The 24,167-nt window shown below is 35.8% G+C and overlaps 2 protein-coding genes and 3 non-coding genes across 7 annotated transcripts in view; 3 read left to right on the top strand and 2 right to left on the bottom strand.

Annotated features, from left to right (window-relative positions):
• The first annotated feature begins 2,164 nt into the window (after window positions 1–2,164).
• LOC116140553 lies at window positions 2,165–2,240 on the top strand. Its single transcript, XR_004129642.1, has one exon. It is a non-coding gene; the product is annotated as a small nucleolar RNA snoR113 (small nucleolar RNA).
• Window positions 2,241–9,835: 7,595 nt separating this feature from the next.
• LOC116140552 lies at window positions 9,836–9,927 on the top strand. The gene has a single exon (XR_004129641.1). It is a non-coding gene; the product is annotated as a small nucleolar RNA snoR113 (small nucleolar RNA).
• A 6,061-nt stretch (window positions 9,928–15,988) lies between these two features.
• On the top strand, window positions 15,989–16,065 carry LOC116140555. Its single transcript, XR_004129644.1, has one exon. It is a non-coding gene; the product is annotated as a small nucleolar RNA snoR113 (small nucleolar RNA).
• A 3,402-nt stretch (window positions 16,066–19,467) lies between these two features.
• LOC116140460 (E3 SUMO-protein ligase RanBP2-like) overlaps window positions 19,468–24,167 on the bottom strand; it is a 68,417-nt gene continuing 63,717 nt past the window's right edge. For 2 of the 3 annotated variants that reach the window (XM_031426083.1, XM_031426082.1), the window contains exons 3-5: window positions 20,302–20,418; window positions 19,905–20,003; window positions 19,468–19,810 (exon numbers count right to left, since the gene is read on the bottom strand). In XM_031426083.1, the coding sequence (XP_031281943.1) occupies window positions 19,699–19,810; window positions 19,905–20,003; window positions 20,302–20,418 (328 nt within the window). In that variant the 3' untranslated portion in view covers window positions 19,468–19,698. Of the gene's footprint in view, window positions 19,811–19,904; window positions 20,004–20,301; window positions 20,578–24,167 lie in introns of all 3 variants that reach the window. The other variant, XR_004129632.1, reaches the window with a different exon arrangement.
• LOC116140461 (zinc finger protein VAR3, chloroplastic-like) lies at window positions 22,469–23,472 on the bottom strand. The gene is made up of 3 exons (XM_031426084.1): window positions 23,393–23,472; window positions 23,007–23,105; window positions 22,469–22,916 (listed from the first exon to the last, which is right to left on the bottom strand). The coding sequence occupies exons 1-3, from the start codon at window positions 23,455–23,457 to the stop codon at window positions 22,805–22,807; spliced, it is 276 nt and encodes a 91-aa protein (XP_031281944.1). The 5' UTR covers window positions 23,458–23,472; the 3' UTR covers window positions 22,469–22,804.

Genomic DNA, 24,167 nt, shown 5'->3' with positions numbered 1-24,167 from the left:
TTATTATTTAAAAAATAAAATATTGGTGATAGGTTGGGAAGATGTTGATCAGATTTGGATATGAAAAGGGTTTAATGTATCGGTTATATTAATCATTTGATGGCGCCGCCTGCCTGAGAGAGTGGGAGTGAAAAGTGATAAGTGAAAGAGAGGAGAAGATGAGTTTTTGAAAAAGAGAGAATACAGTTAACAGGAAAGCAGAAGCAGATGTGTAGAGACTAGAGAGTAGATGATATGTACCATCAACCTTCATTCAACTATAAATTTTGCCCCCCTATTTTCTTCAATATCCTTTCTTACCACTTCACTTTTTCATTTTCAAACTTACTTACATAGTAACTGTTTTAAGACAATATAAGTCAATGTACCACATACCTTGACTTAATAACAGCGGTTATACTATAAAACTTATTTTTTACTAAATAAATATTCCATTGTGAAAATATCCATACATATCTGCATCAATACGTGGATGTCCACGTCAAAGCAAGCATTAGTATCTATTAAACTGAACCGGGGAATGAAAACGGACATCTCCATTACAACATTGCAAGTGATAAGCAGAATCAGTGAATCAAAAATGGCCTCAATTAAATTATTATTCTTGTTATATTATACATCTACGTAAAATCTGAAAATGACTTTTGAACAGATTGAAAGGACTAATATGATTTAATGTGAAAACGAACTTTGTTTATATTGATTAATTAACTAATCTACATGTAGTTTTCGTTATTAATGAAGGGTTTAGTGTCAGTGATCTCTGGCTATAGCTGACATCATTGTTAGGCAGCTCCAATTACACTTTGACCCCTCACCTATCATAGAACAAGTTTCCTTTCTTTCATATCGAAAACATACAAGTCACTACCATTTTTCAAATTCAAACATTAAATTTAACAAAAACACTAAAAGGGTAATATTGCCATTTAGCCTATGTCAACATTAAATAAAAAAATAAACGTAACAAAGAATGCCAATATTGCCTGTTGTGTCAGAACTACACACTAATGTCAGCATCACCGATTAGAATTTAACAATCACTTAAAGATAAAGTAGTATTAGCTGTCAAAACCCAAATCGATTCAAATATATATTTTATATCAATTATATCTCTTAATAAGATAAGGATTAAGAAGTGATCTTCACATGTCAAGACAACTTACAAAAACACTCATTCACCTCTCTTTAAGAAAGAAGGGGCCGGACATATAAGAGGTGGGCACAAACGAGAACTTCAACCATTATTTTTTCTCTGTAAATAAAATATTTCTCTATTTTTGTACACCTTGTAGGCAATATCAGAAAGATAGTCAGAGAATAGTAAAATAATAGTGGATGTATGATTCGTTTTAAGCATCCAAACCACTATAAAAATCTCTCTTGTCAATCTATTATTTATGTTTCTTGCAAACATGTATAATCTCTGCACCATAATCAACTGTCATAATCATTCACGTGTAATTTTTAAAACTTTTTTAGTATTTTACACATGCAAAGTTGTTGGAGTCAAAATCATGCATCAATATTACCCTTTTAAGAGGGTAATATTGGAGACACACAAACACTGTACATCTCTTTCTACCAAGAAGATGTAAGCGAATACAAAAATGAAACTTTACTCATATTTGCAAAACTAGATTTAATGGAGTACAATCACTGCACCAACAAGAGCTTAGCCATGTCACAAACCTAAAACAAAGAGGAGTAATGCTATGCTTACTCACGATCTTACTAACCATCTTACTATCCTGTATAAATATAAAGCATAATACGGATACTATACATATGGTACCCGTACTATGCTTTATATTTACACAAAATAGTAAGATGGTTAATAAGATCGTGAGTAAGCATAGTATTATTGAAACAAAGAGAGCCCCACCTCTCTCATGAGTCAATATTTCGTGTAGAGTGATGTGGAAAAGATTTGAAATATTTGGGAATGGTGGATGAAATTTGTTGTATGGAATATTTTTTTTTTTTTTTTATAATCCTCCGGAGTTCGAAATTATCGATTAAGTAAGAACTCTAATAAACTAGCGGTGGTTTTGTATGAAAGAATTTGTTGTATTTATAAGTTTGATTTTATTTAATTGGTGATCTAAATACTGGGAAGAATTCAAATATTTGAAGGCCGTGAATGAATNTGGATGTTTTTGGCTGGCTATGATGACAAAAAGGCCAGACTTACGGCTGCCACTAATTGTTTGGTATAGAAAGTGTACGTGTTGAGCCAGTTGATTTGATTTATTTACGTTTTAATGATTTTTCTAAAGTTTTTTTTTTTTTTTTTTTCCCTAATTCTAAACAATAATTTTTCTTACGGTTACCTGCTTGGTTGTTTTAGGTCTCCATCTCCTGTCAAATTTTAGCTGTTGAAAAGATAATGCAAGTATATTAATTGATATTAGGTCAGTATTCTTGCTTGGTTGATGCTGGCTTCACTTGAGTTTGTTGAGTTTTGATGATTTCATTGTGTTACAAGAGAAAAAAAAGATTTAAAAACTATAAATATCACGAGTAATGTTATATGTATTAACCAATTTGTACTAATTCAAGTATTAACGCCGAAAATTTGAATTTTTTTTTTTCTTTTGAGGAATTTTAAATTTTAAATTTTAGTACTTGAATTAGTATAAAATAGTTAGTGCACATAGTATTATTCAAATATCACAACAATTGATGTGTAAGATCTGTTTCTTCTTGAAAACAATTATTATTTGTGCAAAAAAGATAGATATTTGTTGATACGGACATACGTACATCGCGTTGCGTTGTAGTATTATATTTCACAGTAATTTTTTCTGTAAAGCCAAAATTACCTGCAATTACAAAATATGATTAAAAAAAACCAACTACATCAAAGAAGTTCAAAACCCAGAATAAGTACACCATAATCCAAATAAAAAAATTATCCCACCCCCCAAAAAAAAAAAAAAAACTGAAGAAATTAGTTGATATCTAAATATAAGTTGATGACTATTACAAATAATAATAATTTGATAAAAAGATTTGTTGAAGAGATTTCGGATGGAAATACATTGAAGAATGCTTTTTGCCCATTACTGAGGTTCAAAGGAAAATTTAATCGTACAATGTCTACAAATACATAGAAATACGTTCTCAGAAATAATCTTACCATTGCTTGTTATATAGTCAAAGGACTCAAGCGCCTCAGAAGTATTATGGTAGGATAAGACATGCACCAAGTGATTATCAACCCATCTAACACCATGAAGGCATAAATTAATATATTACAAAGTAAATGGAAATCTCAAATATGTAATATCATAATAATGTTATAAATCGAATTAAATTTCTTTACAAATCTCCAAAAGTCTAAGCTCAAATAATTACAAACCAAATTTACAATATGTGAGCTTAAATGCATCATCAGCGGATTTGGGGTCGGTGCGGGGGCCCCTCGGCCTGGGTTGCAAATGGCAACGCCGCGCGGGCCCGTGGGTTCTATTTTGGCCGTATCTGCAGGAGGGGTAGGCGGTGCGCAACGCGCTAGGCGTTGTTTGCGGCGGGTTTGCTGTTGCACAAGCGCCAACCGCGTGGCAAACACAACTCCGTCGGGTTTGGCCAAAAAAAAATTAAAAAAAAATGCAAAATTAATTTAGTTTTTTAAATTCACTTTTAACCCTTAAATAATCCGTTTATAGCCTTGGAGGGGTCTTTTTCGTCATTTTCTTTCCCCATTTTTTTCTAGAAATTGGCCCTAAACTCTCATATTTTTCTCAACTCAAATTCCTCTCATTCTCTCGAGGTGTCTGGGGCTCTATTGCTCGATTGTGCCTCTCATTATTCATTATTCTCTTACTCTTTTTTATCATTTGGCTCCTTATTTTAATTTTTATTAGTTTTTTGTCAATTTAATTCATATTTCCAATTTTCCAAATTCCAATTTCCATATTCCAACTTCCTCTTTCTTTAATTTTTATTTCTTCTACATCCATTTTTTTTTTCAACTACATGGATAGATATTTTCTGGGGTCGACCGTCGCGCGGTTGTGTTCTGGAAGTAAGGTGTCGTCTGAATGTCTCTGGCTATTGCGGGTCTATCCTAGTCCTCCCTGATTTTACTATGAATGCAAAGATTCAAATAGTTCCACTGTCCCAATCCCAGTCTCAGAAGCCGATACACCGCAAAATTGCCGTCGTGAGGGGGGGTGGGTCCAGACGAGGGGGAGCTCCCGGTGGTTCTAGAATCGTCCTCAGTAATCGTTGTCCTCGTCCACTTCATCTCAAGCTGAGGCGGGATCATCAACTCTGTCGAAAGCGCGACAGAGCACGACACAAGACGGTGGGTTGGGCGCATTTCGACAAGTTTAACGAGACAAACATGGCGTTCAAGCAAGAAAGCCAGATGCAATTTGTTCAAATGTTATAGAGTTGAGATTCAGTAATGGTACTAGTACTTTAAAAGGCATGCTAATAAACTATTATGGGAGGGGGGACTGCGGGGGGGGGGGGGTATGGGAATGGGGGGTCAACCCACAACGCGCCCAACACATTTTAGGATTTATTTAGTTAGGGGGGGGGGGGGGGGGGTTTGGCGGTGGGGGGTGAACCGGGGCCGTACCAATGGGGGTGGGGGGGGGGGGGGGGGGGCGAGGGGGGTGAGGAAATAGAGAAAGTAATCAAGCGCAGCAAATAACTATATGGGTACTGGGCGCTTGGCCGTTAATTCTGATGTAGGGTGATAGGGGAACATTACTTTATATATTGCTGCAAGCGGGGGATCAACCTAGGTCAGTGGGGGGTGAGGTGCTTTAAAATAGTAGTTTTGAAAGATGTGTTCAAATTCATTGTGTTCCCAGTGGATTGAAAAGGTGGGTGGCTAACATTGGAACTGAAAATTATGTGCAATAAAATTGGTTAAAAAATGAAATTAGAATTAAAAAATAAATTTTCATACTGGTCCGATATATGTGCTTCTACCTACTGCGCGATATTTGGATTGGTAGCATGCTCAAGGATTATATTGTATGTACAGTCATTCTTTGTGATAATACATTTAAATTAAATAAACGTTAGTAGGATTAGAGATTTAAGATTGGAAAAAAAAATCATAATGGTTTAGAAATCTATAATAAAATTAGTGAGTTTTAGAAGATTGGCGTGGGGCGATGATTGGGGACGTTTGTAGGTAAAGTGATAAGGTGGTCGGGGGTCGTTGAATACTGGCAATTCTAATAGTATACTATAGATTGGTTTCAAACTAATTATCGCTTATATAACACTTTGAAGTGTTTTCACTCAATCGTTGTGGCAGTGTCATTATTGAGTTTAATTGGTGAGACTAGGTGTTATGCAACAATTAAAAAAAATAGTGATAGAATTATGGATCTGATCTTGGAGAGGGTTACTGTAGTAATAAAAGAGCGGTGTTGAATTTCCGAAGCTTGTGTATAAAATCGATGATATTGCTTGCCTAAGGACTTTCCTGTGGATCTGGTTGCCGTAGGAGGGGTGGGAGAAACTTCGTTAGGAATGCTTGCGGATTGTTGGTGCCCTTATGCGTAATAGAATTAGTTGTATGTGGGGCGAAATAAGAGCTCCGTGCAGTAGTTTTGCATGTTGTAAAAGATTGAATTGGATATGAAGGGTTTGCTGTGCGTTCATTGTCATAATGGGGTGGGTGGTTGGGGGGTGAACGCGGGGGGGGTTGGGTGGTGGGGGGTCCGTGCTCGCCTGTGGTGCACGTTGGCGGGTGTTGGATTATTATGATCGCGACTAGGCCATTGGTACCCTACATGATAAACAATTTTCCGGAGTGTATTGTACAAAAAACAGAGCAATGAAAGTTAAAGCACCAAAGGGCAATGGAATTTTTTTGTAATATATGGGAGAACGCAGTCCTTTCTTGTATTTAGGTCTATATTTGATTCTAGAATAAATGACAGTTTAGAAAATGTCTTGGGAACAATGGGAAGTGAAACGTACAAACGAATCATTTTTGTCAATCAAATAGGAGAGGTAACAATGTCCTTTTCGAAGTAGTTTCCAATATGAATAACAGTCATTGGAGGAAACCCGGCAGTCGCAAGAAGCAAAGTGGATCCGGGGGGGAGAAGTTGAGCAGAAGAAACAGCAAATAAGACTTAACTCTTGAATTGCTTGAATAGGCCGAAGAGGACCCGAATCGCGAAGCACAGCCGGCAGCCTCTCTTCAACGCCACCACCACCACCACCAACAACAACAACAAACAACACTCTACTGTGGTCCCCATGGAGTCGCATATTAAGAACTTCACAACTTGGCACCCCCAAAGACACGAAATGTTTTCACAGGTCACTTTGATCGTGTATCTGTAGACTACCAGAAAATGTATTTTTCCGGTATTATCAAGACTTGCCTTGGATGTTTTCGCTGTTCCGGTCTCAACCGTCTCATCCGAACAAACATTTGTGCAAGTGGAAGGATTTTACATGAAAGAGGACTAACGTTGCTCCAAAAATGATGAGTCGCACATTCTTCGGATTGGGAACGTCGCCCATCAAATAAACGATTAGCGACAATGATTTAGTAGATCGTCAATTTTGTATATAAATGATACAAATAATGGATCCTTTGAACCGCCGCGCCAGAGCTGATTAGTTGGTTGTTTTTTTTGTAAAATGTAATTGTGGTGGTCAGTGCAATTGGTGGTTGTCATCGTAGGCAGCTGTCTTTGTTCTTACCAGAGTGCTCCCATTGGTTTCCTTGGTGAGTTTTGTAACGAGGCAATAATTTATAATTTCTTATTTATTTTTTGATAAATGAATAATTTTCTTATATTATAATTTTATGGTATCAAAATTGAATAATATTGGAAATGTTCAAACACAAAATTGAAATTGAATTATTGATATTTGCAAAAGTTAATTAAAAGCATATATTATAATTATTATTTTGAAAGTTAAATAAAAAAACACAAAAACAAAAAAAAAAAGAAAATCGGCGAAGGTCCGTGCGCCCAGCCCGCCACCATCCCGGCGGTATGCTGGCGGGCCGGGGGTGGGCAGCCATGATGTTTAAAAATGGCGGGCCTAACCCGGCTCTTCTTTGCTGGCAGCGGTTTAGCCCGCGCGGCGCGCAAACAAAGTAACTCGGCCGCGGGCTTGGGCGCGGCCGAGTTTACTTTTTCCACCTCTAGCTACAACACTGAAAACTGCATCGAAATCGTGTATTAGCCTAGCGTGAACACCCGCTCATTTTTTTACAATTTTTTTTTAGTGAACGGCCGTCCATCAAATTTGAACAATCATTACATTAATGGACGTCCATCCATATTTGAACGGCGTCCTATACAGGGACGGATGTCCCCATTTAAAGACGTCCGTCCTAAATAATTATGAAAATAAAAAAAAAAAAAACTTTGGGGAGCGGGCCGGTCCTACCCGTCCATACTTTAAAAAAAAAAAAAAAGTTCCCGTCCCACCAAAGTCTGTGAAGATATTACCTTGCTTCCCAAATAAACACTCATGTGACAAAGGGCATAAGAGGATCTTCATACGCAACTTCATTTGCTTGTGGAGGTGCCACCTCCACTTCTTCAATCACCAATGGCTTCCCAGCTTCCCACGCCCCAGCACTCATAAAGAAAACAAAACTCATAGTTTACAGTAACGAGTGATAACTAGACACATAAAAATCCTAACTCAGTCCCATTAAACATAAAATTCTTAACTATTCAGGAAAGAAGAAAACACGTACCTTTGCAGCGAAGACCTGCCAACAGTGCCATGCCTCTCTTCTTAAACTTTGAAATTGAGAACAAATAATAACACATATGAAGACTAATTTCTTATAAGCTTTATGACTCTTTTGTTTCGTGGGTAATGGTCCTTTTGAGGGATATTTATACTCCATGAAAGTAGACATAGTTAAATGAAGGTAAATATATTAATTCTTACTGGCTAATTTAGACTTTTCAAATGACAGTTTTTGAAAAACACTGCAATTGGGCGGTTGTGACAAAACCATTCCAAGATGTTGTTCACGGGATTTTTAAGCCCTGGTTTAGTGGTTTCACTGTTGGTTAAGGTAAAGTAAAATGAAGATAAAAGATGATGATGTGTTTTTTGTATTGTTTTAAATATCAAGTCAATGTTTTGAAATTCTAACCTGTTAAATCAAATGGATGCAATAAAGTTTCCATGGAGGCAAGTGAAGAAGGTGCAGACTTCCGCCCTCTACTTCTTCGTCTTCATTCACCTGTGTTTTTTTGAGAGAGGCAAGAGTTTTAATTTTTCGGGGAAGTCAGTACGATGAGAGAATAAGGATAGCTACAGAACTTCAACCAGGATGCAAACGTGCTATACGGCTGGAGACCCAAAAGTTGGCTGATGATGGCAGGAGATCCTGCATGAGATTGGCTATCACTGGAAAGAGTTCCAACAAAAACTTAAGTAATGAACGGGCGTCCATTCCTTACGGACGCTCGTCCCATCCAAAGTTTTTCTTTAATTTGTATAAACCAAAATAATGGATGCCCATCCAAACATTTTTTTTTTTTTTTTTAAGTATGGACGTGTTCATTAGAATGGACGCCCTTACCAAACGAAGGACAGCCCATCCAGTTTTTTTTTTTTTTTTCATAATTTATTTATGGACGGATCCTTTAATGGGGTGCCGTCCTTTGTATGACGCCCGTCCATCTATATGGACGGGCATCCATGTAGTGAATGGCCTTCCAAATTTATTTACGGGCGTTCACTAAAAAAAAATTGTAAAAAAAATGAGAGGCTTGTTACACTAGGTCGGTACAGTACGATTTCGGTTTTCAGTTTTCAGTGTCCGTAGGCATTATTGAATACATTAGAATACATCCGTATTTTTTTTTTAAATTAATGTTAAGTAACATTACAACTAATGCAATTGTTTTACTTAGCATTATTTAAAGTGGAGTATATTGCATTATTTTAGATTTGTAATTATTTAATTCTATACAATTTTGTCACTAACCACATGATTGCATTATTTAGTGCTATTCAATGTTTTTAATGCTATGCTGTGTCGTGTGTCAAACATGTCCTTAAAGGACAACTTAGTCTCGTGAATGTATTGGATATTGTGAGTGTATTGGGCGGACCGACAAAAAACTTGTTCCCAAATGTATTTAGGATCTTATTTTCCTCCATATATTTTGTTGATATATGCTAGCTCCAAATACATGGTAGGTAGGTTCGTAAAGGTATTATCCGCTTTGGGTTTTAAGGGCAGCACAATTTTGTCTTGAAAATGCCCCTTTGGGTGGTTAGTGTGTTTTTGTACTATATAAGCGACTAAGACCCTCGTCTCATAATCGATGTGAGATTTTGACACCAACATATTTGTTTATGAATAATTTAAAGTTTATTATTGTTACATAATTTCTAAATCCTATTTTTGTAGTTTAAAATTATTTTGGAATCACAAATAAATAGTAATAAAATATATTTCAAAAACCTGAAGGGGCGAATTGTAATTTTGGATAACCTGAGGGACTGTGAATTTTCCGGTTTATATTTTTAATTCAAAATTTCGAATGCTCTTTTATTTAACCCAAGCCCAAACGTCTCCTTTATTGTTCCCCCCAAAACCTCTCCCCAAACCCTAGTTTTCAATAGACGCAGAAAGAGATGGACGATAGAGACGACTCTAGGTTTCTGAAGCTAAACGATGCCGTTCTTTGTATAAATCAAAAAGTTAGCTTAATCGGCGTTATTCTAGAGGTTGCTTGCCGTAAGGAAAACGAAGACTCCGATAATCACTAATCATCTCTTGAAATCCTTCTAGTTAGTTCAATTTTTGTTCATCTTTCAGTTAACTATAAGTGTTTCAAAAACGGATGTTTTTGGCTGGCTGTGATGACAAAAAGGCCAGACTTACGACTGCCACTAATTGTTTGGTAGAATGATTAATGCTTCTATAAGGGGCACGTGTTCAGCCAGTTGATTTGATTTATTTACGTTTTAATGATTTTTCTAAAGTTTTTTTTTTTTCTAATTCTAAACAATAATTTTTCTTACGGTTACTAGCTTGGTTGTTTTAGGTCTCCGTCTCCTGTCAAATTTTAGCTGTTGAAAAGATAATGCAAATGCAAGTATATTAATTGATATTAGGTTAGTATTCTTGCTTGGTTGATGCTGGCTTCACTTGAGTTTGTTGAGTTTTGATGATTTCATTGTGTTACAGGGAAAAAAAAGATTTAAAAGCTATAAATATCACGAATAATGTTATATGCATTAATCAATTTGTATTAATTCAAATACTAATATTGAAAATTTGAAATTTTTTTTTTTAGAAAAATTTTAAATTTTAAATGTTAGTACTTAAATTAGTGCATATAATATTATTCAAATATCAAAACAATTGATGTGTAAGATCTGTTACTTCTTGAAAACAATTATTATTTGTGCAAAAAAGATAGATATTTGTTGATAAGGACATGCGTACATCGCGTCGCGTTGTAGTGTCATATTTCACAGTATTTTTTTCTGTGAAGCCAAAATTACCTGCAATTACAAAATATGATTAAAAAAAACCAACTGCATCAAAGAAGTTCAAAACCCAGAATAAGTACACCATAATCCAAATAAAAAAATTATCCCCCCCCCCCAAAAAAAAAAAAACTAAAAACTGAAGAAATTTGTTGAGATCTAAATATAAGTTGATGACTATTACAAATAATAATAATTTGATCAAAAGATTTGTTGAAGAGATTTCGGACGGAAATACATCGAAGAATGCTTTTTGCCCATTACTGAGGTTCAAAGGAAAATTTAATCGTACAATGTCTACAAATACATAGCAATAATGCTACGAATAGAGGTGGAAAAAATGGGCCGGGTTAGGCGGGTCAACCCTAACCCGGCCTGTAATAAAGAGGGTTCAGCCCGACCCGCCTTAATGGCGGGCCGGGTTGAGCCCAACCCGCCAGCAACCCCCGGGCGGGCCGGGTTGCAAAATGGCAACCCGCCNCATTCCTCCATTTTATGTAAACGATGATGTTATGACAATAATGGAATACCATTTCTATTCTATACATCACTAATTGTTAGCCCTCGTAATAGCCATAGCAAAGCTTTTGGAACAGGTAGTAGGAAGACTCAACCATACCAATCTTTTTGTAGAATACTAGCCATGGGCGATATTAAAGTCCCATGTAACATGAGTTCGGTAATTATGTAATGCAGTGACAGCCACCTAATCGTCTACATGTGTGATTAACAGGCGTTCGCAGATGCATCTTTTAGTAAGGTCTCCTCCATACCTGCTCTTCATACTCTGTTGCAGCTTCTTTAGGGCGCCCAGACTTACACTTTAGGCAGACTTCATTCTTGCTATAATTTAAGAAATCACACCTGTTGAAACAGAATGCAAACTGTGTTAGTAAAACTTACCGCTAAACCTTGAGACGAAACCTCAGCCATGAGAAATTGGTAGAGACTCACGAGGGACAGTCCCACTCTCCATGATATAGCAGTCTATTAGGCCGTTGCTCACGGCAACGCAAACAATTTTTATTGCGAGCAAAGTTCATGAAAAAGCACCTGCAAGCACATAGATGCCAATTGCTGAGAGTAGATCAAATTTACAGATGAACATATAATGCAAATAATAAGGAAACCTAAAAGCTCATGCTAAAGTCACCAATCCTAGAGATAGACTAAACATCAGAATGAAAGTCAAGCACTAGATTATATTTTTGGTCCTTGACGACAGCCAGGTTACAATTGAGAACATTAATTGACAATAATGTAGCTCCCATGCCAAAATGATAATACAGAAGCTTGAGCAAATATTTGTAGAAGGATAGCTTGTTATTGAAAAGAACTACCAAACACTTACCGAGGGCAGTTCCACTCTCCCTTCCTCACTTCTACCTCGTCCACAGCAAGCCTCTTTGGACCCCCTGCTTTGCACTTTAGGCATCGCGTATTTTTAGAAAAATTCATGAAATTGCATCTACAATACAAAGTGCAACAGTGAAAGGACAGGAAAAAGAGTGACAAGTTGGTATGCAATAACTTAATTATAACATATAAAAAAGGGGGTCGTCAGGGGTTGCTTGTCCATAATTTGTTGGATTGAGAACATCATCACATCCGAGATAAATACACACACCTACAGAGCATGAAGTGTATTACCACATACTAAAAGTATAAGCATAAAATCGGAACAGTGATTTATAATAATCGTGTCCGCACTATTTAGGAGAGGGGTGAAGGGCCAGCATTACACTGCTTTTGAGCACATTTAAAAAGAAACAATAAGGATATTTGTAGAAGCTCCCATGCAAAGACAATATGTAGCTCCCATGCACAATATAATACAGAAGCTTGGCAAATATTTGTAGAAGGATAGCTTGTTATTGAAAAGAACTACCAAACACTTACTGAGGGCAGTCCAATCTCCTTTCTTCATTCTACCCTGTCCACAGCAAGCCTCTTTGGACCCCTGCTTGCACTTTAGGCATCGGCATATTCTAGAAAAACATGATTGCATCTGCAATACAAAGTGCACCAGTGAAGGACAGGAAAAAGAGTGACAAGTTGGTATGCAATAACTTAATTATAACTATAAAAAGGGGGTCGTCAGGGTTGCTTGTCCTAATTTGTTGGATTGAGACATCATCACATCCGAGATAAATACACCACTACAGAGCATAGTGTATTACCACATACAAAAAGTATAGCATAAAATCGGAACAGTGATTTATATATCATGTCAGCTATTTAGGAGGAGGTGAAGGGCCAGCATTATACTGCTTTTGAGCACAATTTAAAGAATTACCAATAAGTTTTCACCAACATAACCAATGACCCCTACAACTCAATGGCACATGAAATGCAGGGATATATTGAACGAATATTTTTGTTTCCATAAAAAAATAGATATAATAAAATATATTCAACGACAGCAAGGTGAATAAAATTATCTTTGAACACAAAAACTACTGAGACCTAAAACCCATGTGAGATGGCAGGTGAGCAACATTCAATATTTTATAGTTTCTGTCCCCCAAGGGATTTATTTATTTATTATTTGTGGACAACTGGCCAATTTTGCATCTCATTTTACTTCTTTCCAACAATTTTCAGTTTCCAATTTAAAAAAAAAATATGGAGCTAGAGATGATTGCACACTACTCAGAGAATCCAGTCTCCTCCTTCTTTCAAGTCACCCACCAGAACTTTTAGGACCTCTTCCTTACACTTTAGACATATTAATTTCTAGCGAAGTTAAGAAATTGCATCTGCGAACAGAAGTGAAAGAGAGTCAAATTTTTGAATTGTTTGCTTTGAATTAGTTTATCCTTAAACCATAGATTCTGGGAACTTGATTCAATCTAAAAACACCTAATGCAAAAAGTTTCCATTTGAGTCTTAACAAATAATGTTCATTCTATTTATTTTTACTTTTTGTGTCTCATAGACCAATGAGTTAAAGTCCAGTCATACCACACTGAATAGGTTGATCAATAGTTCCTTCAAGTCATAAAGTATTGTAAATTATATTAACTTTCAAACCTTAAAAAAATTACACAGCAATAAAGTATGATAGATAAAAGTGTTAGGCTGCAGCAAAAGCCCTGAAGCCATATGATTATCCATTACACACTGGTCAATAACAACTAGTCTCAAGATGTTCTAACCCTTCATAATTATGCATCAGGTGTCAGCCATCAAAATTCACCTCCATGCTTGCCTTGGAAGCCTAAACCTTTGAAAAACAATCCTCAAGAACATCTAAGCACAAAAATCAAATATTTAACTTGATGCATCCCTAAGCATTTTGGTTCCCTACAATTGCCAAAATCAAAAAGTGGCTTCCCAATACGAAGGAAATACTTTTGTCAGATTTTCTCAAACTACATTCTACTTTAGTATCTCTTCTAGGTTTCAATACATGAGCTGTTAGAGGTCTAATTTCCCTCTAACAACTGTCAGATTCATATCAATCTAGAAGATGTTTTTTCGCCATAAAATCATTGGCAAGATAGAGATTCAACTTGAAGAAGAGAATATAAATTTTCAAGTGCTTACTTGGCCACATCCATCGCCTCTTTTCATTTCAACATCCTGTAATAGTTCATCCTTAACAAATTTGACTTGTTTCTTTTGCTGGACAGGTTTGAAGCGGTTTGAACGGCCTTGGAAGCAATGGATGGGGCTGTCTCACTCACTTGGCGAATCTGTGTACATCCCGTGACAGCATCCACCGCCACGGAGGAACTGTAGCGGCGAAACCGGAGCGAGGAAATTGAAACGTGGGCGAGGATACGTGGAGGATTAGAGAGAGGGATTATGGTTAGGTGTTCGACGTGAGAAGGTTGTGAAGAGGAATACCTCGTCGCTGACTTGTTTTGGCGAGTGTAGAAGAAAACTGAACCTTGAAGCTTATGTGCCTGAGACTTTTGAAGAAGAGCTGGGTTTTACTAGGGTTTTAAGCAAAAAAATTAAAATCTGAAAGTAAATCTTGATTCTTTTATTACACCCCTTTGTTCAGAAACTTAACCTTTCACCCCTTCAATTTTTTTCTCGTTCTCTCTAACGGATAACTTGTTAACTTTTAGTATGCACCAACATTCTTTGGTATTTAGTTGCTTTTGAACTTGTCGTGATCTTAGTTTTAAGGGCAAAAAATTTGATCTTGAGATTAGTTTCATTATTAGATTAAATTGATAATAGAAAAAGAAATTAAAATATAATAAGATAACTATTATTTAAACATATCAAGACCATGTTAATAATGGATTATCTTATATTGTGTCGTGGAATTATTCTTAATTATGTTTTGTATGCAACATAGCATAGTATAGGTAATTGCATAGCATAACATAAAATTACATTTATTTAATGTCATGCTAAATATTGTTGATGGTGTAGTAGAACATTGCTTTTATTATTTTTATACTGTCCTATATTTGGTGTATGATTACATTGTATAATTTTTTTCTAATAAAAAATTTATTTATTAAAAACCAATATATTTTTCAATTATCATTTAACTAAAAAAAGTTAAATTGAAACGGGTTAGTAGTTAATGTCAGGTCAAACAGTAGTCAAGACCATTGACCAACATCGACCATATTTTGATCAATTAGTATATATTTAAGTTACTATATTAAATTAATTGACAATTTTTTTTTTTTAAATTAATGTTAAGTAACATTACAACTATTCAATTGTTTTACTTACGCTTATTTAAGTGGAGTATATTGCATTTATTTATGATTTGTAATTATTAATTCTATACAATTTTGTCACTAACCACTGATTGCATTATTTAGTGAATTCAATGTTTTTAATGCTATGCTGTGTCGTTTGTCAACCTGTCCTTAAAGGACAACTTAGTCTCGTGAATGTATTGGATATTGTAGTGTGTGGGCGAACCGACAAAAAACTTGTTCCCAAATGTATTAGGATCTATTTTCCTCCATATATTTTTGAATATTGCTAGCTCCAATACATGTTAGGTAGGTTCGTAAAGGTATTATCCGCTTTGGGTTTTAAGGGCATACATTTTGTCTTGAAAATGCACCTTTGAGTGTTAGTGTGTTTTTGTACTATATAACGACTAAGACCCTCGTCTCATATCGATGTGAGATTTTGACACCAACATATTTGTTTATGAATAATTCAAATTTTATTATTGTTCATAATTTCTAATCCTATTTTTGTAGTTTAAAATTATTTTGGAATCACAAATAAATATAATAATATATTTCAAAAACCTGAAGGGCGCATTGTGATTTTGATAACCTGAGGGACTGTGGATTCTTCTCCGGTTTGTATTTTTAATTCAAATTTCGAATGCTCTTTTATTTAACCCAAGCCCAAACGTCTCCTTTATTGTTCCCCCCAAAACCTCTGCACCCCGCCCTGTTTTAATAGACGCAGAAAGAGATGGACGATAGAGACGACTCTAGGATTCTGAAGCTAAACGATGCGTTCTTTGTATAACAAAAAGTTAGCTTAATCGGCGTTATTCTGGATGTTTTTTGGCTGGCTATGATGTCAAAAAGGCCGCACTTACGGCTGCCACTATTGTTTGGTATAGAAAGTGTACGTGTTTTGAGCCAGTTGATTTGATTTATTTACGTTTATGATTTTTTCTAAAGTTTTTTTTTTTTTTTTTCCCTAATTCTAAACAATATTTTTCTTACGGTTACCTGCTTGGTTGTTTTAGGTCTCCATCTCCTGTCAAATTTTAGCTTTTGAAAAGATAATGCAAGTATATATTTGATATTAGGTCATATTCTTGCTTGGTTGATGCTGGCTTCACTTGAGTTTGTTGAGTTTTGATGATTTCATGTGTTACAGAGAAAAAAAGATTTAAAAACTATAATATCACGAGTAATGTATATGTATTAACCAATTTGTACTATTTCAAGTATAAAACGCCGAAATTTGAATTTTTTTTTTTCTTTTGAGGAATTTTAAATTTTAAATTTTAGTACTTGAATTAGTATAAAAATAGTTAGTGCACATAGTATTATTCAAATATCACAACAATTGTGTGTAAGTCTGTTTCTTCTTCTTGAAACACATTATTATTTGTGCAAAAAAGATAGATATTTGTTGTACGGACATACGTCATCGCGTTGCGTGTAGTATTATATTTCACAGTAATTTTTTCTGTAAAGCCAAAATTACCTGCATTACAAAATATGATTAAAAAAAACCAACTACATCAAAGAAGTTCAAAACCCAGAAAAGTACACCATAATCCAATAAAAATTAATCCCACCCCCCAAAAAAAAAAAACAACTGAAGAATTAGTTATGATCTAAATATAATTGATGACTATTACAATAATAATATTTGATAAAAGATTTGTTGAAGAGATTTCGGATGGAAATACATTGAAGAATGCTTTTTGCCATTACTGAGTTCAAAGGAAAATTTAATCGTACAATGTCTACAAATACATAGATACGTTTCAGAATAATCTTACCATTGCTTGTTATATAGTCAAAGGACTCAAGCGCCTAATAAGTATTATGTTAGGATAAGACATGCACCAAGTGATTATCAACCCATCTAACACCATGAGGCATAATTAATATTCAAAGTAAATGGAATCTCAAAAATGTAATATAATAATGTTATAAATGAATTAAATTTCTTTACAAATCTCCAAAAGTCAAGCTCAAATAATTACAAACCAATTTACAATATGTGAGCTTAAGCATCAGCACATTGTATTAACCTAAATTGTTTTATAAGCTGAACAGGTGAAAGTACATTGTAACCAATTTTTTAGACTTAGATAGCATTTTTTTTTTTTTCAATTTAAATATGTCATTTGGATAATATGAGTTCACTTGAAAATTTGTTTTCCAGGAGGTCCCATATTATCTGAAACCTATCTAGAACACAAAAACAGACAAGCATCAACCTTTCGAACCAACCTTAAACTGATCCTTTTTCAAAGACTCTCTGTGACTCTGTCTAATATATCCTACTTACTAACCATCAGTTATTCAATCAAATGACCTCAAAATCAGCAATCCACCTCTACAAATTCTGCCATTGTATAGTATTTCAGCTCCCCAATTCAAATATCATCAATCTCTAAGCCTTCTTATTATATCACACACCATACCCTGTTCACTTAAGTTTCTTGAATGCAGCCAGTACAAGGCAAAATGTAAGCAACAGATGCTCAAAAAGTAACCAAAATTAGATTCAAAGTTGATTCAAGTAGCAGATATCAAATAACAGAATAAAACACACGAATTACAAAGCAAAAAACGAAACAAACTGATAAAGAACAACATCTAGAACCAAATCAGCCGGCGGCTTGTTCCTTAGCATAGACCTTTGAAACGACAGCGACGCGACTGCAGCGAGCGCTCCGGCGAAGCCGAGAGAACGGCTCCCGGAGCGGCGGCCGTACGAACCGCAATTGCCACTGATGCCGCCGCCTGAGAGAAAGCGCCGGTGGGTTGTGGTGGCCACCGAGGCAAAGTGGTAGTAGAAGCGAGGGCTCTGGAAAGCAAAAACGAGTAAGAGGGAAGCTCTACGGATCGCCGCCATTCTCAAGCATAAGAAAGAACGGAAGATCTTTAGATATCTGATTTGAAAATTCAAGAATTTAACGTCGTTTTGAGAATTTTTAGTAATGGGGTTTAAGGAGGCTTTTAGAATGGGAACTAACTAGAAGGAGAACAATGTTACCGACCGGCGGTTCACTTGGAATTCCCTTTCAAGGTGTGCAAGGTTCGTTTGGTATAGGAACTCCTTATTTATACGATTTTTAAGTTTATAAGAGTGACACATCGTTGAGTATAGATGACACACGTTTGAAATTGAAAATCATTTAAAGAGTATAAACTATTTATAATTTGTATCAAACTAAATAAATAATATATTAAAGTTTAAATTAGGGTTAGAAAATTTGAACCGACTTAGGTTTAAATCATTTAGGTTGCGGTTTAATATTTTAATCATTTTGACACATTATTCAGAGATTTTGTCCAACAAATGATTATTTTGTCATATTTGGGACTTATGTAAGTGCTGTTCATCTTGTATTAGAGATGGGAATTTGGGCCTGGACCCAAAAACCAAGCCTAGACCAATCCTTGTGAGAACCGACCTATAAGGTTCAATCCCAAACCGGACCAGGGACTTGAAGAGGGCTCAGCCCAAGTTCGGTCCCTCCTGCAAGGCACAGGCTTAGGACGATCCTAACTTGGTCCTAAACCCTCCTGCCTAATTTTTTTTAACCCCTAATAATATCTAAAACACCCCTATTTATACAAATAGATAATAAATATAAGGCTATACAAAATTTTTACGTATTAGGGGTATATTAAAATTTTCTAGGCCCAAGGCCTGACTAATCCTAGGATCGATTCGGGCCCTAACAATTTCATGGCCTAAGACAATCCTAAAACCGATTAGGCTCGATCCTAATTGAGACTGACCCATTGGGCCAAACCCCAGACCGTTGGGCCCAGTCCTTACCCACCTCTCTCTTGTATGTGATTGGGCCAGAAAACCCCAATATCCCAAAAAAACAAAAAACAAAAAAACAAAAAAAAAAATTTTAGCCAACCTAGGTCACATCAAGAAATAAAATAGTTTCGGGTGAAATCCGAATTTGATTGAAGTTTGTGCATTTCCACATATTTATGGATTCGATTGTCATCAAACGTTCAACATTGTATCAATGTAAAGAGAGAAACCAAATCTCTATTTTTCAAATCCCCACAAAAATCAATCTCAACCCCTTTTGCTTTCTATTTTCTTGACAACATGTAGCCTTTCCTAGTTGGAATTGCCATGAATTTTAAGTACATGTGAAAGTAAGGAGAACACATTTCTCATCCTTACTAGCAACAAACCACAAATTTCATACAAATATTAGTCCTAAAGATTGTAGACAAAAAAATGATCTTCCTCCATTTATGTAAACGATTATGTTATGAAAATAATGGATACCATTTTCATTCTATCATCACTAATTGTTGGCAGCAAACAAATCTGGAATCTACTACAAATTGGGTAACGGTAGCCCTGTAACAGCCATAGCATAGCTTTTGGAACAGGTAATAGGAAGACTCAACCATACCAATCTTTTTTGTAGAATACTAGCCATGTGGGATATTAAATTCCCATGTAACATGAGTTCGGTAATTATATCATGCAGTGACAGCCACCTAATCGTCTACATGTGTGATTAACGGGCGTTCGCAGATGCATCCTTTAGTAAGGTCTCCTCCACACCTGCTCTTCATACGCTGTTGCATCTTCTTTAGGGCGCCCAGACTTACACTTTCGGCAGACTTCATTCCTGCTATAATTTAAGTAATCACACCTATTGAAACAGAATGCAACTGTGTTAGTAAAACTTACTGCTAAACCTTGAGACGAAACCTCAACTGTGAGAGATTGGGAGAGACTCCACTCACGAGGGACATTCCCACTCTCCATAGTTTAGCAGTCTCTTAGGCCGTTGCTCACGGCAACGCAAACAATTTTTATTGCGAGCAAAGTTCACGAAAAGGCACCTGCAAGCACATAGATGCCAATTGCTGAGAGTAGATCAAATTTACAGATGAACATATAATGCAAATAATAAGGAAACCTAAAAGCTCATGCTAAAGTCACCAATCCTAGAGATAGACTAAACATCAGAATGAAAGTCAAGCGCTAGATTATATTTTTGGTCCTTGACGACAGCCAGGTTACAATTGAGAACATTAATTGACAATAATGTAGCTCCCATGCCAAAATGATAATGCAGAAGCTTGAGCAAATATTTGTAGAAGGATAGCTTGTTATTGAAAAGATCTACCAAACACTTACAGAGGGCAGTTCCAATCATCTTTCCTCACTTCGAACTCGTCCACAGCAAGCCCCTTTGGACCCCCTGCTTTGCACTTGAAGCATCGCGTATTTCTAGAAAAATTCATGAAATTGCATCTGCAATACAAAGTGCACCAGTCAAAGGACAGGAAAAAGAGTGACAAGTTGGTATGCAATAACTTAATTATAACATATAAAAAAGGGGGTCGTCAGGGGTTGCTTGTCCATAATTTGTTGGATTGAGAACATCATCACATCCGAGATAAATACACGCACCTACAGAGCATCAAGTGTATTACCACATACTAAAAGTATAAGCATAAAATCGGAACAGTGATTTATAATATCATGTCAGCACTATTTAGGAGAGGAGGTGAAGGGCCAGCATTATAACTGCTTTTGAGCACAATTTAAAAGAATTAACCAGATAAGTTTTCACCAACATAACCAAACATGAAATGCAGGGATATATTGAACGAATAATTTTTGTTTCTCATAAAAAAATAGATAGATAAATAAATATATTCAACGACAGCAAGGTGAATAAAATTATCTTTTGAACACAAAAACCACTGAGACCTAAAACCCAATGTGAGATGGAGCAGTGAGCAACATTCAATATTTTATAGTTTCTGTCCCCCAAGGGATTTATTTATTTATTTATTTGTGGGATGCAACATTATAATGCAAAATAATAAGGAAACCTAAAAGCTCATGCCAAAGTCACCACATCCTAGAGATAGACTAAAAAAATAGAGAAGTCAAGGCGATTATATTTTTGGTCCTTGACGACAGCCAGGTTACAATTAGAACATTAATTGACAATAATGAGCCCCATGCCAAATGAAATAAGAGAAGCTTGAGCAAATATTTGTAGAAGGATAGCTTGTTATTGAAAAGAACTAACAAACACTTACTGAGGGCAGTTCCATCTCCTTTCCTCACTTCTACCTGTCCACAGCAAGCCTCTTTGGACCCCCGCTTTGCACTTTAGGCATCGCGTATTTCTAGAAAAATTCATGAAATTGCATCTGCAATACAAAGTGCACCCGTAAAGGACAGGAAAAAAGTGACAAGTTGGTATGCAATAACTTAATTATAACATATAAAAAGGGGGTCGTCAGGGGTTGCTTGTCCATAATTTGTTGGATTGAGAAAACACTCACATCCGAGATAAATACACGCACTACAGAGCATAAGTGTATACACCATACTAAAAGTATAAGCAAAATCGGAACAGTGATTTATAATATCTGTCAGCACATAGGAGAGGAGGTGAAGGGCCAGCATAAACTGCTTTGAGCACAATTTAAAAGAATATAACATAAGGATATTGTAGAAGCTCCCATGCAAAAGGTTTAAGGAGGCTTTTAGAGTGGGAACCAACTAGAATGGAGAACAATGTAACCGGACCGGCCGGTTCAGCTTGGAATTCATTTATCCAAGCGTGTGCAAGGTTCGGTATGGTACAGGAACTCCTTTTTTATTCGCCATTTGAAAATATAAATTTAAAATATTATTTAAAAGGTATTAAATTATTTATAATTTGTATTAATCTAAAATAAACAAATTTAATTAAAGTTTATAATTAGGTTCAGAAAATTTGAACTGACTTAGGTTGTTGTCAGATAGTAAGATTATAACCATTTGAATAAATTATCCAAAGATCCTCCATTAGAGTTCGTCAAAATGATTATTTATCACATTTACAACTTATTTGACTCATTCATCTTGTATGGTGTTAAATAAACCTCACAGATTAATTAAAATGCAAGTAAAATTATAAACTGGTCCAAACATCCCAATTATCCCAAAAAAATTAAAAAAAAAAATTTAGCCAACCTAAGCCAAATCAAGAAATATAGTAGTTCCGGGTGAGAATCGAATTTGATTGAAGTTTGTGCATTTTCACATATTATATCCATCCTATTGTCATCAAACGTTCAACATTGTATCAATGTAAAGAGAGAAACCAAATCTCTATTTTTCAAATCCCACAAAATATCAATCTCAAACCCATTTTGCTTTCCATTTTCTTGACAAAATGTAGCCTTTTCTAGTTGGAATTGCCATGAATTTAAGTACATGTGAAAGGTAAAGGAGAACACATTTCTCATCCTTACTAGCAACAAACCACAAAATTTCATACAAATATTAGTCCTAAAGATTGTAGACAAAAACAATAGATCATTCCTTCATTTTATGTAAACGATAATGTTATGACAATAATGGAATACAATTTCTATTCTATACATCAATAATTATTAGCAGCCACCAAATCTGGAATCTACTACAATATTGGGTAACGGTAGCCCTCGTAATAGCCATGGCAAAGCTTTTGGAACAGGTAGTAGGAAGACTCAACCATACCAATCTTTTTGTAGAATACTAGCCATGGGCGATATTAAAGTCCCATGTAACATGAGTTCGGTAATTATGTAATGCAGTGACAGCCACCTAATCGTCTACATGTGTGATTAATGAGCATTTGCAGATGCATCTTTTAGTAAGGTCTCCTCCATACCTGCTCTTCATACTCTGTTGCATCTTCTTTAGGGCGCCCAGACTTACACTTTAGGCAGACTTCATTCTTGCTATAATTTAAGAAATCACACCTATTGAAACAGAATGCAAACTGTGTTAGTAAAACTTACTGCTAAACCTTGAGACGAAACCTCAGCCATGAGAAATTGGTAGAGACTCACGATGGACAGTCCCACTCTCCATGATATAGCAGTCTATTAGGCCGTTGCTCACGGCAACGCAAACAATTTTTATTGCGAGCAAAGTTCATGAAAAAGCACCTGCAAGCACATAGATGCCAATTGCTGAGAGTAGATCAAATTACAGATGACATATAATGCAAATATAAGGAAACCTAAGCTCATGCCAAAGTCACCAATCCTACAGATAGACTAAACATTAGAATGAAAGTCAAGTGCTAGATTATATTGGTCCTTGCCGACAGCCAGTTACAATTGAGAACATTAATTGACAATAATGTAGCTCCCATGCCAAAATGATAATACAGAAGCTTGAGCAAATATTTGTAGAAGGATAGCTTGTTATTGAAAGAACAACAAACACTTACTGAGGGCAGTTCCACTCTCCTTTCCTCACTTCTACCTCGTCCACAGCAAGCCTCTTTGGACCCATGCTTTGCACTTTAGGCATCGCGTATTTTCTAGAAAAATTCATGAATTGCATCTGCAATACAAAGTGCACCCGTGAAAGACGGAAATTGACAAGTTGGTATGCAAGACTTAATTATAACATATAAAAAAGGGTCGTCAGGGTTTTGCTTGTCCATAATTTGTTGGATTGAGAAATCATCACATCCGAGATAAATACACGCACCTACAGAGCATTAAGTGTATTACCACATACAAAGTATAACTAAAATCGGAACAGTGATTATAATATCGTGTCAGCACTATTTAGGAGAGGAGTGGAGGGCCAGCATTACAACTGCTTTTGAGCACAATTTAAAAGAATTAACATAAGGATATTTGTAGAAGCCCCATGCCAAAGGACAATAATGTAGCTCCCATGCCAAAATATAATACAGAAGCTTGCGCAAATATTTGTAAAGATAGCTTGTTATTGAAAAGAACTACCAAACACTTACTGAGGGCAGTTCCAATCTCCTTTCTTCACTTCTACCCTGTCCACAGCAAGCCTCTTTGGACCCCATGCTCTGCACTTTAGGCATCGCATACTTCTAGAAAAATGCTGAAATTGCATCTGCAATACAAGTGCACCAGTGAAGGCAGGAAAAAAGAGTGACAAGTTGGTATGCAATAACTTAATTATAACATATAAAAAGGGGGTCGTCAGGGGTTGCTTGTCCATAATTTGTTGGATTG

This window comes from Pistacia vera, unplaced genomic scaffold, assembly GCF_008641045.1.
Source record: "Pistacia vera cultivar Batoury unplaced genomic scaffold, PisVer_v2 Contig373, whole genome shotgun sequence".
Taxonomy (NCBI): domain Eukaryota; kingdom Viridiplantae; phylum Streptophyta; class Magnoliopsida; order Sapindales; family Anacardiaceae; genus Pistacia; species Pistacia vera.
Note: the sequence above shows the minus strand (reverse complement) of the source record. Positions and strands in the feature narration are given on the sequence as shown.

Coding starts and splice junctions, on each gene's coding strand:
- LOC116140461 (XM_031426084.1), bottom strand. CDS start 23,457: ATGGGTCCAAAGAGGCTTGCTGTGGACGAGGTAGAAGTGAGGAAAGGA. Junction 23,106..23,392: donor GGAGAGTGGAACTGCCCTCA/GTAAGTGTTTGT, acceptor ATGTGCTTGCAG/GTGCTTTTTCATGAACTTTG. Junction 22,917..23,006: donor GGAGAGTGGGACTGTCCATC/GTGAGTCTCTAC, acceptor CTGTTTCAATAG/GTGTGATTTCTTAAATTATA.